General features: G+C 46.4%; 2 protein-coding genes and 1 long non-coding RNA gene across 4 annotated transcripts in view; 1 reads left to right on the top strand and 2 right to left on the bottom strand.

The window, feature by feature from the left end:
• LAMB1 (laminin subunit beta 1) overlaps positions 1–5,248 on the bottom strand; it is a 42,313-nt gene extending 37,065 nt beyond the window's left edge. Inside the window, exons 1-4 of the mRNA XM_005519188.3 lie at positions 5,051–5,248; positions 4,727–4,896; positions 2,218–2,353; positions 183–256 (exon numbers count right to left, since the gene is read on the bottom strand). Of these exons, the coding sequence (XP_005519245.2) occupies positions 183–256; positions 2,218–2,353; positions 4,727–4,896; positions 5,051–5,087 (417 nt within the window). The 5' untranslated portion in view covers positions 5,088–5,248. The remainder of the gene's footprint in view (positions 1–182; positions 257–2,217; positions 2,354–4,726; positions 4,897–5,050) is intronic.
• LOC148184361 (uncharacterized) lies at positions 4,903–7,333 on the top strand. Its single transcript, XR_015772474.1, has 3 exons — positions 4,903–5,066; positions 6,305–6,399; positions 6,878–7,333. It is a non-coding gene; the product is annotated as an uncharacterized LOC148184361 (long non-coding RNA).
• Positions 7,334–9,568: 2,235 nt separating this feature from the next.
• The window catches only part of LAMB4 (laminin subunit beta 4), a 40,335-nt gene continuing 36,405 nt past the window's right edge, over positions 9,569–13,498 (bottom strand). Inside the window, exons 31-34 of one of the 2 annotated variants that reach the window (XM_088055110.1) lie at positions 12,920–13,058; positions 12,508–12,684; positions 11,317–11,497; positions 9,569–9,972 (exon numbers count right to left, since the gene is read on the bottom strand). In XM_088055110.1, the coding sequence (XP_087911236.1) occupies positions 9,833–9,972; positions 11,317–11,497; positions 12,508–12,684; positions 12,920–13,058 (637 nt within the window). In that variant the 3' untranslated portion in view covers positions 9,569–9,832. The remainder of the gene's footprint in view (positions 9,973–11,316; positions 11,498–12,507; positions 12,685–12,919; positions 13,059–13,498) is intronic. The other variant, XM_088055111.1, reaches the window with a different exon arrangement.

Below are 13,498 nucleotides of genomic sequence, written 5' to 3'. Positions count from 1 at the left end.
CAAGTCAGAACTCAGCCTTTCTGCATGGCTTCAGCACTGGTTAATGGTTGGCAGATCCAAAAAATTCAGACCAATTAGTTCAGACAAAGCCCAAATCCCAAGTATCAAATAGATGTGAAGGACTGCGTGACCTCTCATTTCCTCATGTTTTAGGGTTCAGGCTAAGGCTGTGGCTTCCTTACCTTGAAGGTCATAATGAGATGAGTGAAATGAAACTCAGCCTCCAAGTCCAGCTGGATAGTCACGTTTTCCAAACCTGCAGGGGCAGAGAAAAGGTGTTCAGCAAACAAGAACACCTTCCAGTCTCTACATCTAAACTTTGCCAGACTTCTTCACTCTGCTGGCGTGAGACTATTTTCTTTACCACTTGGTTGTGTGTGAATGATGCTTTAGTGCGTGCCTGAGATACAGGGGGAGACACCAAGACCCTGCTGAAGAGTATCATGCTTGGGATTCCTGCACATGATCAGCACCAAACACACCACACCCAGAGCCTGCAGTGCTATTTGAGACAGAACCGTGGCTGGCATCGCTGGATTTGGGGCAAGGACAGGACCACCACAAGCTGAGCCCTGGCACCAAAGCTCCCAGCAGGGACCCGCCAAGCTGGGGATGCTGAGCCCAGATCTGTGTGGTGGCCACAGGCTGTTCTACCACACCGCAGCCTCTCTGGCAGCAGCAGCAGCACAAGCTTCTGCAGCCCTAACATCCCCAGTCTCACTATGTCTGGTGGGGGCCATTCCACACCATTTTTCACTCACTTTGGACTTTCCTGTCCACAAGAATAGCTCCTTTATAACCGGGTTTTGAAACTCTCCTAAAGCAACTATCACAGCCCCACTTTGCAATCCCATGGATAAAGAAAATGGAGAGAGGCAAAAGGTTTTCCAAACTGCTGTAGGACTACCTGTGGTCAAGGACGCTACACAGAAAGGAAGAAAAACAGCTAGAAATGTTATTTTGCCTTGTGAAAAGAGCTCTCAAAACAGCTGGATACTAATTATACTGTAGTTAGAAATAAAAAATAAAATCAAGATTTACAGAGAGGAGAAAGGGTAAGAAATGAAAATAATAAAACAATAAGGCACTTAAATTTTTGACCAGCTGTAACCTTCTGTGAAGCATGCAGCAATGGTCCCTTATGCTGTATGCCTGAATAGATGAAAACATGAATTGGACAGAAAGAATCATTTGTTTTTTATTGTTGAGGGACATTTTCATGACCTTATGAGCTAAGAAACTTTTCTGTATGAATGCTGCCAAGCTTGTTGCAAAAAACATGAATTATCTGGAATGCTGGAAGAGAACTGCTGGAGGCAAGCGGCTTACTAGGTTGATCTAAATGGTTAAAAAAGGGATTTAGTGAAAACCTTTTTTTAACAGGCAGCAAAACTATTACAAATATTACCTTCTTTTTTCATATACAATAAGGCAGTTACTGCCAATGCATTTTCAGAAATCCCATCCTGTCCAGCTGGCTTTAAGGCTTTGGGGTAGGACTGCTGAGAAACCCTCACTGCCTTGTTTTGTGTATGAAGGCATGCCAAAAGCAGAACCAGAAAAGTAAAACAGGCGGAGGAAGGATTAAAAGAACAAAAACCCCACCAAACTTATATGTATTTTTTTGTTTTTAACTAGCTGGCTTGTTTCTGCAGTTCATTTTATTGCTTGGCAAATGCTACAGAAATTCAGGCAGCTCAGGAAAAAGAAGGCAGCTTGTAGGGTAAGAGATATCCCTGGCTTTACTGTCCCGAGGTAGGAAAAGGAACTCGGAGGTTTGCAGGCAGGGCAGCAGCCCCCAGCTCTGCCCAAACCCCTCCTTCCACAGCCTCCAGCCCTGCGGGAAGCCCTGCTGCGCTGCCTTGGCAGCACCACCCTGGGATATTTACTCCTGGAAGGCTGCTCCGCTCCTGCTGCCCAAATATGAGGGAGATCTGAGGCCAGTGTGGAAAACTCTTCTCTTTAGGAAAGGATTCTTGCAGAGTGTTTGGACGGCTGTTTCCAACACTCCTGGAGGACTCGGGGGGTGTTACAGATTAAGGACCGCTCCAGGGCACACAAAAGCAGCCAGTTTTACTCATCGCTCCTCACACAGCGTGATCCTTCACAGGGCAGTAATCACCAGGCCAGAGATAACAGCAAACCCACAGGTACCCTTAAACAAAAGGAGGGAAAACAGCTCCCAGCCCCGGAAATTGCTCTGGACAAACCGCATACCATTTTCCGACTGCCACCAGAGCTTCAGGCGATTTGGAGCGAACGTGGTGACGACATTTTCAATGCGATGACTGTCGGGATTGAGAGTATCGTGGAAGGGGTCCTCCGAGTCACATATGAAACACTTTTTGTCCTCCTGAAACAACACGATAATCAGCATTACCGATTCTATCCATGGGGCAATAGTTGCTTCCTGCAGATAAGAGTATTTTCCATCCATATCACATTCCACTCATTTTGCTTGCAGTAGTCATCAAAGATTTTTTTTTTTAAATGCTAAGTGTTTTTACCTTTATGAATTAATGCGAATTGTCAAATGGAAAATATGCCAGAAATTCCATAAAATTCATTTTTAGGGGAAGCATGTTTTCAATGAAAATTACAGTTTCAGGAAATCTCTTCCAGCATACGTATTCTCCTGTGGAATTCAAAACTTACGGCAGCATCTACAGAAAATTGCTGAATTGCTTCTGTAAAAATGCATACCTGCAAAACTGCATCTTAACAACTTGTGTAAAATAACTCTGGCTTTTGGAAGCTGGCTTGGAGATGCAAGTTGCCTGCATTAGGGACACCCCCCGTGAGGCTTCAGTGCACATCAAGGGGCCCTCAGTGATTTAGCTCTTTTCCCTGAATTCAGCTTGTCAAACTCCAAACTCTACATTTTCAGCTAGTATTACAATCCCAAACTGTGTACAGAAAGTCCATCTGCACATATTACAAGGTCTGCCCAAGCAAAACCATCTCGGAACAACTCTGGCATGTGCTGCTTGGGAAAACTGGAAGCTTCTTCACCAGGGGGACAAAACCTCATCATGGCTATTACTACAAACAGTGCTGTTTTTGCATTGTCCTTCTGCCTAAAACCACCACTTTCTGATTGCAAGGGAGGATGCAAACTGAACCAAAAGGCAGAGTTCCTTCCCAGACAAACGGGAGGGGGCAGATGAGGAAGAGGAGCTCATTGGATGGCAGTGAAGGAGCCCCAACACACCAGCAACTCACGGCCGTCGAAAGCTACACAGGCTTCATTCCTCCAGCATGGAGACAAACGCAATTCTTTATCAGTCAAGGATGTGAGAGCTGGCAGGTCTGCACCACACAGGCTCTCCTTTTCACCAGTTCTGACTTCAGAGGCTCCTCCCAAGCTCAGGGCTTCACCTCCCACGAGCCTTCAAACACTACTCCAGGAAAAAAAATGGCAAGAGCAGGGGTCCCAGGGAAGAAGTTCCCTACTGTCTGCTCCAGGCTTATCTCCCCCTGCACTTCATGCCACAGCTTGCTCCTTCTCTGACCAAAACTGAATCCTAGAAGACCTAATTCTGCCAAGCACCCAGTGCAGCCACACCCCATGTTACTAAGAGGATATTGGCACCAGCCACGATTTCTTCAACACCACACACTATGGTTCAGGGACATCCCAAATGCTGAACCGGGGCTGGGAGACCAAGGATATGGGCACAGGAGAACTTCTGAAGTGATGCTTTCTACAAAGGCACTTCGGTATTTTTTGAGACAAGAAAATGTAACAAAGCACCTCTGCTGTCTTATTCTACCAGACATGCTTATGTTGTTAAAGTCAATCCCAACATACACTGAAAATGTTCAGTGAAGCTAAATCCCATATCAAATAAATTATTAACTCTACTAGACAGTAGTTTATACGGTAAAACTATAGGGGGGGGAAAGGATGAGGGGAGAGTTGGTAACTTCAGGGCATAAATGGGTCAAATGCTACAGCCCCTCCTGCTTCCCGTGGTTTTCCTTCCAAGTGCCAGAATCCGGCCCTATTGTCTCTACAGTAATTCGTCCGGAGATTATCCATTTACTTTCAGTTCAACAGAGTTCCACGTATAACTGATAGTTTATTCTCCTCCACCATCCTTTCTGTCTCAGAGATTTTAAGTTTGGTGAGCTGCTTCTGGCTTTAAAAAGCAACAGCTCACCAGATGTGCTGAGACAACCTTATTTGCATCCTTCCACTCCGAGATCATACACATGTAATTTCATTACGGGGATTGTGGACAAAACATTGCCGGGCCCTACAGCCCACTCTCCTTTAGGAAGCTGTCTAGACGGCTCCGAGCGGGCCTGGAAATAAAGCATTAATTGAACTTACTGCGGCACACTCTTCCTTATTGGCCTCGATCAGGAAAGGAGGATTCCCTGGACCCGGGGTGTGGGGTCCAGGACGGAGCACGATGCTGCCCCACCGGAGACCGCTGCCCGCGCCTCCCACCCGCCGGCGGCGGCTCGTCCTGCCGCCCCGGCCCGGGCGCTGCCCGCGGGCGTGCACCCCGTGCAGCCCCGGCTCCCTTTCCCGGGCAGCCCCGGCTCCCTTTCCCGGGCAGCCCCGGCTCCCTTTCCCGGGCAGCCCCGGCTCCCTTCCCGGGCAGCCCCCGCAGCCCCGGTGCCCCGCGCAGCAGGCGATGCCCGCCCCACCGCCGGCACCGAGCGCTGCGGCCGGCGCGGTGCCCGGGAGCGCTGCCCGCCCGCGCCCGGCGCTCACCTGGAGGTGGCTGACGATGCAGTAGGGCTCGGGCTGGCGGAGGCCGCAGGTGGAGGAGGCGGAGAGGCGGGCGGCGCGGCCGATGAGCAGGTCGCCGGTGGCGGGGTAGCAGCTGCCCTCGGCGCAGCCATAGCTGTACTCGGGCTCCTGTGCCGCCGCGGGCCACAGCGCTGCACGGCCGCGGAGGGAGAGAGGGGGACAGAAGATGAGAGAGGGAAGCGGGAGAGTGGCCGAGCTGCGCGCCCCGAGCCGCCCCGGCGGGGGCAGCAGGGGCGCGTCCAGCCCGCCGTGCCCCGACGGCGGCCGGAGCGGAGCGGGAGTTACCGAGGCAGCAGCAGAGGTACAGCGGCAGGCGGCCCATGGCGGGCGGCAGGACGGGACGGGGCAGGACAGGATGGGACAGGACGCGACGGGACGGGACGCGGCTGCCCCTCCACGCGCCGCCGAAAGCCGCTGCTCCGGCTGCTCCACGCAGGCGCCGCCGTTCCCGATCGCGGCCCCGCGCCGCCGGGTGCCCCCCGGCCCTCCTCCTCCTCCTCCTCCTCCGCCCCTCCGCATCCGCAGGGCTGAGCCGAGCCCCTCCCGCCCGGCCCCCCGCCCCGGGGCAGCCGGCCCTTAGCCGGGGCAGGGAGCGCAGCCGTCGAGGAAGGGCAGCTCAGTTGGGTTGGGGAGAGCGGACTGGGGAGAGCGGATTGGGGAGATCCTGTCCGGCTGTAGTCAGGGGGCCCCGAGCGGGGGACCAGGGGCTCCAGCCGCCAGGGCCGCAGGTTGTGCTCTTCCCGCTGCTCTCCAGCGTCGGGAACGGGCTCTGGGCAGGGTGTGACAATCTGAAGGGGGTTGCGGATAGGTGGGGGGAATCACGAATCTGGTGGCCCCCTCCCTGCCCCTGTCAGAATCAATGAAGGAATGGGGTTATTGACCTAATCCTGCCTTCTGCCGGTAGTGTGGATGAAGCTGGGCCCCTGTGAGGGATGGATGGATGGATGGATGGATGGATGGATGGATGGATGGATGGATGGATGGATGGATGGATGGACAATGGTGCATGCTTATGTAGTAAGGTCAAAAACCCAGCAAAAAAAACAGGGGGTTGGCAACTGTCACACACAAGGCTCAGTACCCCACTCTGCCTGGTGCTGTGGTGCCAGCACGTGTGGCTCAGGAGTGCCATTCTTGGGGATGGTGGCCATGCTGCCATACATGGCCAGGTCTGGCCCTGGCACAGGCAGAGAGGCCCAACAAGCCTAGACCAGCCACTGCCAGGCTGTGTCGCACTCGCTGGTAGAACACTGTTGCCTTCTCAAGGGCACTGGGGTAGCGGCAAGGAATGAATGGCTGTGCTGGAGCTACTCCCTTTACCCCAGCATGGCACATCAGTTCCCTGGCCTCTGCTAGGGAACATGTGGGTTTCATTGGCTGGTGGCAGTCCCCTCAAAACCCAGGGAAAATGTTTACTGGTAAATAAACACCTAGGAGTCTGTATAAAAGATGGATGTGGCTGGGACAAATGCCTGGGTTTATATACCCAGGTTTTGCTTGTGCACGTGTAACACGTGTACTTGTGTAAATCTTTACCAGGTACCAGTGTCCCTCAAGAACACTTTGCCCTCACTATTTGCAGTGCCAGAATGAAAACACACCATGGTCTGTCTGGCCCAGCAAACCCTGCCGAGGTAGGTAAATATGTTCATTCTCATTTTACAGATGGATAAGCAGAAACAGGGAGATACCAAGTGACTTGCCCTAAAGGTTAAACACCAGGTTTGAAACATAACCCAAGACTCTGGATTAAAGAACTTGTGGAGCTGTTTCATTAAAGATATCCATGAAATTAAATCATTCTAAATGGACAGGGCAGGAATTGTAATATTCTAAATTTCTTCTGCAATTTGGTCTCCTAAATTCACAAAACAAATTCAGTTTCATAACCCTGTTACATTTTTAAAGTTTCATTACAACAAATGTTTTTGTATCCTCACTAACAGAAAATTTTTTACTTTGCTGGTGTTAGAGCCTCCTCTGGTCCATGGCAGATGGGCAGTGGCATCACCCCATGTGCAACTGTTTCATTGCCACTGAACTTTTTTCTGCCCCTTATTTTTTCAACTTCTATTGAAGTTTTCTCTTTTTGTTTTTTTTATTGTTTCACAGCCTTGTAGAAGTCCTATCCTCCCATATGGGCTCCTTTGTGCCTTGCCAAAGAGAACATGAAAACGTGCTTTGTTCCAGCCTGGGGCTAACCCTGCCATGTGACATCAGGGATTGAGCTGGAGCTTCAGCCACAGACTGGAGTGGCCACCATCACCCACAACTGTGATATTCTTTCAGACATAACCAAAACCATCACATTTTGTGTGTGAGTAATTAGGAACAGGGAACTTGTGCTCCTCCCTCTCTGCAGTGCTCATGACAAATAGTGAGTGGGAGTATTATAATTTGATTCTTCAAAAGATAAAAATTCAGTTTTGTGTTGTGCCCTATCCTTATGGTTGGTGAACCACCTTTACAGCCCTGGAGTGTCCATGTTTGTGCATGGTTGGAAGTCTTCTCAAAAAACAAAATTTCAGAATTTGACCCCAGTGGGACTCACTTATTCACCCATTTTCTTAAAACACTGCAGTGGTTGAATGTCTGGTAGATAGAGCTAATGATATGATTTTGATTAAATATATCTTTGATTATATGTCAGTCTGGTTGTGTTGTTTGCATTTTGATTAATGCCACTGAAGCCAAAATGCTCTACAGCAAGAAACTTAGTTCAATTCTTTTTCAAGAAACAGTTTTTTGAAGCCATTTCTGCCCACAAGGAAGAGGTCCAGGGGGAACTACAAATAGGTAGTTTTTATCTAGAAACAGCATTTTCCCCACAAATTAACTTTAAAAAAAACACTTTGAAAGTTTTTGCATCATTTCCAATGTGAAATGCCACACAGTTGTAGACCTCAGAAGTTGTCACAGGATGGATTTGGAGTTCTGTGGCCACTGGTCCCATTGGATCTGCTTCCTTTGTGTGTCTGAGCATGCTTGGAGGCAGGCAGGGGAGGTTAGACTCTGCTAACTTTCTTGTTCCTGCTTCCACTTTCCTTCCAGCTATTTCTGTTTCACCCCATCGATACATCTCCTCTCCAGGCCTATTCAACTGCCTTGTTTCCTCATCCATGCAGCGTGTGGAAAGCCATACAGCAATTCTTCTAGTCAACACTGGATTTTAGGAGGAAGTCCTCTTTCAACATTTTGCTTGTGAATTCAGATTTTTAAAGCTATGAATGAAATCATTTTGGTTTATATGCAATTGGGAATTTCTAAGAGCTTCAGTTTGCCTCTTCCAGGTGCAGTCCAGCAGAGATGCACTGAAACCTGCAGAAAATCCTTCATTATCTGGAGATCTGCATGTGAGCAGCTAGGTGTGTGCTCTGAGTAAAACAGAGATGTTTGATTTCATTATATCAAAGTCAGCCTAAATACAATTGTGATTCCAGCCTAGTAACTTAAAAAGAAACTTCACACATCACAGATGATTTTTTTAAAGTGCTAAAATTCAGGAAATGCCAACCCACAAATTCTGTGTGTTCCTTCTTCAGGTGGCTTTGTTAGATTATATCAAAATTATAATTTGATTCCATTATTTTCACAATAGAATGTGTCACAGAGTAATGCGTGTTGCACATTGCCCTGGAGCACAGCTGGTTTGAGTTAGAGGAGTATCTGAAATCTCATCCTCCAGCACTTCCCACTCAAGCCCCCAGCGCATACCAGCGCTACTTTAGCTCTTGTAAACACAGGGCGATAACTATGCAGTGTTTATCTCCGTTGGATCAATGAGGATTGTTTCACGGGTGCTGCTGCCATGGGTAAATGTTAAGATCCCTGTGTTCCCGCTGAGCATTCCTCGTTTTACAGATGTGGTCTGGGCTGCATCCGAGCTCTGAGGCAGCACCGTGCTGAATAAGTCCCTCGCTCTGGGACAGTCCAGGAATGACACGACTGGCTTTGAATGAGGAAAATCCATCGTTAGTCTGCTCTGTGTCCTGCAGGAGTGTGTATACCAAGGGCGGGACTTTGAAATTGCGTGACTGAAGTCACTTCAGTCTTTCTAAGACTCTAGCACGTCTATAACATTTGCTTAACCGCAGATTCCTTCTTTATTTATATATTAAAAAAAAAAAAAAAGAAGAAGAAGGAAAGAAATACAGCCTAAAATTTAAGCCAATTCATGCGCTCTTGATGGCTAAAAGAAATTGCTGAGTGAATCCTGACTTCTGTGAAGTGCTGCATTAGTAGAAGAAGAGGAGAAACCGGCTTTCAACATCTAAGAGGTGGAGTTCTCCAGTTGTTGGTTATGTTAATGAAAAGTGTCTGAAACCCCTTATAAGCATAAGGAAAACGGGCACTGCGGGAGTGCCATTGCCAGAGAAAAGATTTCTAAGTTGCTTTCAGTGTTCAGCATCTGAGCACCGCCATCCAGTGGGCACTGGGGAATCAGCTCTGTCGCCCAGCGCTAATGGCCCGGAGCCGCCGCCCGGAGCCCGTCGCGTTTCCAGAGAACACAGCGGAACCCTCACATCGTCAGGGCTCCTGGTGAGGGAACCCTGCAATGCCTCAGTGAAGAGATGGGGTTGGAGCAGTGATAATGCCTGGGGATGCTGCTGGTTGTCAGCAGGGGTGGCTGCAGGAGCCCGCAGGGTTTCATCTGTATCTCCCCATCTGAGTCTGGGCAGCCCCGTGCAGGGTCATGGCACAACCACGTTTTTTGGGGTTTGGCAGAAGACATAGGGTGTTGGGATTCTGTCTTTGCTCTCTGAGCAATCCTTCTTTTGCATTTCTGACCCACCCCCATCACAAGAAGCCCTAGACTGTGCACAGGAGTATATTGTAGAGCTCCCTCAAAGACTACATCTGATTACTAAATCAGATGGTTTATTACAAGGTATTTCCTAATTCCATATAAACTCAAAAGGACAAAAGAAGAAAAAGAAAAAAAGATAAAAATTATTCACGAGGCCACTCCAGATGTATTTCCAGAGGACAGTGGCCTGTGCCGGGATGCTCAAGATGTGGTAATCATGGTGATTTCAGCTTCATTTTACCTGATGGTCTGTTCAGACCCTAACTCTTGCATGTTGCGTACTTGCTTTCTTGCTCCACAATTTCATTTTTAATGGCTATCACTTGTTCCTCTAGTTTTCTCAGTTGCTCTGCCTTATCTTGTTTGGTTTGATTCAGTTCCCGAAGCTTCTTCTCCAAATCTGGAAGAGCAGAGACATGCAATGATGCTCACATTTGTCATGTACGTAAAATCCAGGGATTAGCAGAATTTCTCTTCCCAGAAGTTTCAGAAGCAATAATCCCATTTTGAATGGGGAATGTCATATATGCAACTGGAGGGAAAAGTCTGTCTTCTGGATAGCAAGAGGAGCATGGCAGCCTTGAAGAAATTATTTTCTCAGCATGTGCTTTTGTGCATCAGCTAGGATGGGGCAGGACATGGAGCTCTTAAAGGACTTGGTTTAAATGGAAACACTCAGAGGAACAGTGTGTCCCCTGATGAGTGCAAAGCCTAAACAATTTGGGTGTGATGGGCTTAGGTCTCCTTCACTTGTGTAACTATTTTCTGCTGGTTCCTATGAAGCTACATTAACGTAAACATACTGCTAGTGACTTAAATCCACAGGATTCACTACATGTTTCTAATGTCCTTATCATGCAGGCATTTGGAGTGACTGGGATGATCTTAATGCCTTTCCTCAAGGTATGTGCTCAAAATATTTATTTGGATACTGTCTGAAGAGTTTTCTATTAGGATAGAGTTTCTGCTTGGTTTTGCTGATGTTACATGGTATTTTCTGATATTGAGCCTGGCAGAATCCAAGGCCTAAGGGTTCCCAGTGGGAATGCCCAGACCTTCACTACAAGGACAATTAGGTTCCCTGTGTTCAGGGACTTGATATGTGCTCTTCCTTTTTGGTGACCCTCTAAGTCTGTGTGAGCAGTGGTGCTGGTACAGCCACAGCAGCTACAGTCTCCACTGCCCATGACCCCTCTGCCTGACAGTCATGGCCCCACAGATTCAGGACACGTCAGCTTCAGTTACCACAAGCTGGTAATTGTACCCGGTTTGTTCTGCCATTGCTCAGAGATAATGTCTGAAGGGGAACAAGTATGAACTGACAGAAAACAGCTGCCCTACAGCTCTATCACACGAGCCCGTACTTATACTTTCCCTTACTTGGGTGATGTGGGGAAAGATAGAGAGTAGAGGAAGGATCAGAGGTCCAAGTGCCCAAAGCAAATGCATAAATCAGGGACTCCAGCTAAATCTGCAGCCAGGTTTTATGCAGGTTTTGCACTTGTCCTGTTTTTAAACTGAAGAAAATCACTGCAAGTCCCTGTGTGGACAGTTCTTAACCTTTGCTTATACTAACGTATTTAAGTCCGAAAAAGTACATAAGCCAATACTTTCAAAATTAGTAGCATCAGGCAGGGATTTTCACCAGGTAAATTGTTTTAGACCTAATTTTAGGTGAACTTAGTGTGTTAGTGACTGTGGGCAAGGACTTCAGCCTTGAACTCATGACTGTCACAATGCTTACCACTCACTGTGGAAGTCAGAATATTACCTGTTATTCTTTTTATCTTCTTTTCAGTCTCTTCAGCCAATTTTTCTGCTTCTTCTTTCAACTGTTTCACCTTTTCTAGTGTTACTTTTGGAGGTCCTTGGGTTTTTAGCTTTTCTTGAAGAATGATGTACTTTCTTTTAACGTCAGTAAATTCCTGTAACAAAATGCCATTATTTAGTTAAAGAGCATCTCATAATTAATCTGGTGTACAGAAGGAAGTTTTAATACTTTTTTTTAACATCCTCTTTGAGCCAAAGTTTAGATTTCTCATTCTCTTAAATATTAAAAAATATATCCTTAATTTTTAGACATTGAAAAGGCTTTGCAAAACATGATAGAAATCAATTAAAAAAAACTGCCAGTGGAGTAGTCTAAAGGAGAGGGAAGGGCAAGGATATAAAGAAAATATTATTTAAGATATTTTAAGTTTATGCTGTTTTTGCTTCTGTTGATAGGGCTTTTCTGTAAATTTCATTTTGCTGTAAGGCTTAATTAAAATTTAATGAATTATCTGTAGCAACATGGGGGTTTTTACATTTTCAATTGCAGTAATATTTACTGGCTAATCTGTTCCCTGCTGATATAAGTTCCTGTTGTGGCTGTAGTTTAGATTTTGCCTATGGTTCTTGTAATTTGGAAATATGGCCATGTTCCAAGCTTGTGCTGTGGGTACTTGGTTCTTGACATTTTAGCAAATTTCTAGCTGCATTTTCCAAAAAAATTGAACTACTGGAAAGTATCAAGCCAACCAAAAACTCCAAGTAACTTCCAAAGCAATTTTCTCTGAAGGAGAACAGCAAAGGATGAATTTTCAGGCTGCTTCCATCATTCATGTATTTTAATATCTGGTTTTGTGATTTGTTCTGTTGTGTTTATTGGTGCTCATGGTGACTGTCCATGGACAAAATCTTATACACAGTGCAAGAAAAAATGCCGTGAAGTAGCCAGAGAAATGTGTATGTTTTCTTTCACTCAAGCAAACAAAAGTGTTTGCCAGAAACCTTAAAATAAAACAAAAATTCTTCTTAACCTGTAGCATTTTATATGAGTGGCATAAGAAAAAATGTTAATTTTTGATGACAGCAAGGCAATGCTTCTGAAGCAAAAATACTAATAAACATGGAGGAGTTTTTTTTTCCCTTAATATGTGACAGAAGGACTTACATTATCAATATTCTGGGCTCGCTTGTGAGCTGCTTCTGCCTCTGCTCTTGCCTTTTTAGCTTGATTCTTGTTCATCAGCATTTTTGCCTGCCATGTGGCACTTTCATCTTCCATCTCAGTCTGTTTGGCTGACAAGTCATTTAGTTTATCGTTTGTCTGGTTCACTTGGTTCTCAGCCTAAAACAGAGCAATTGAAGGCTGTGATTCCTTATGCAATGTCCATCCAGCTTGTGGAACGTGGTAATGAGGGACTGTCAATGGATTAAGAGACCCTTAAGCAGTATCAAATTGGTGTCATATCTGTGCCACTTTCTGGTTTTATTTCTTTAAGTTTATATTAAGGAAACTTCAGAATGAAGTGTCTCTTTCTAATAAATATAGCAAATAAATTAAAATATTTTCAGCAAGATACCTGAGAGATTTGTGTTCTGATGACTCGTATCTCTTCATTTAACTTCATAATGGTGTTTTTGGAGTGCCCTTGAGACTTCACAACATTTTTTAATTTATTATTAATTTCTTCCACTGGCAGAAGAGCTTTAGCTGCTTTGCTAAAATGGAAAAAAGGAGGTGTGTGTCATATCATGGTGTGGTGACCAAAACAAGAACATGTTTGAAATGCACCCATGATGTCATGCAGGAATGTTTCCTCAAGTCCAAAAACAACCATTAAAATTGTAGTAAATTGGTAAAGCAAAACCTCAGAAAAGGACTTTGTCGGGGAGCACCTGAGTTGCTGTACTCAGGGTGAAGTTCTATGCCACTGGCTGCCTGGTGGTGCACTGCTAGTAGGGAAGACTTATAGATGAACATGTATTTTCTCTTGTTGGGTCTTTCTCACCCTTATTCAAACCACCCAGTAAGCCATATGTAATGCTCCACCAGCTCCAAGGTGGAATTAAGTAGCTGCTTTGGCCTCTCTGACTCAGCAGGAAGAGGAGCCAGAGCTGTCAGGAGCTGCTTCCTTTCAGCATGTTGGCTCCTGCAGCAC

The sequence above is a fragment of the Pseudopodoces humilis genome, chromosome 5, assembly GCF_049639895.1.
Source record: "Pseudopodoces humilis isolate 2021_Gansu_Grassland_sample_001 chromosome 5, ASM4963989v1, whole genome shotgun sequence".
Lineage (NCBI taxonomy): Eukaryota > Metazoa > Chordata > Aves > Passeriformes > Paridae > Pseudopodoces > Pseudopodoces humilis.
Note: the sequence above shows the minus strand (reverse complement) of the source record. Positions and strands in the feature narration are given on the sequence as shown.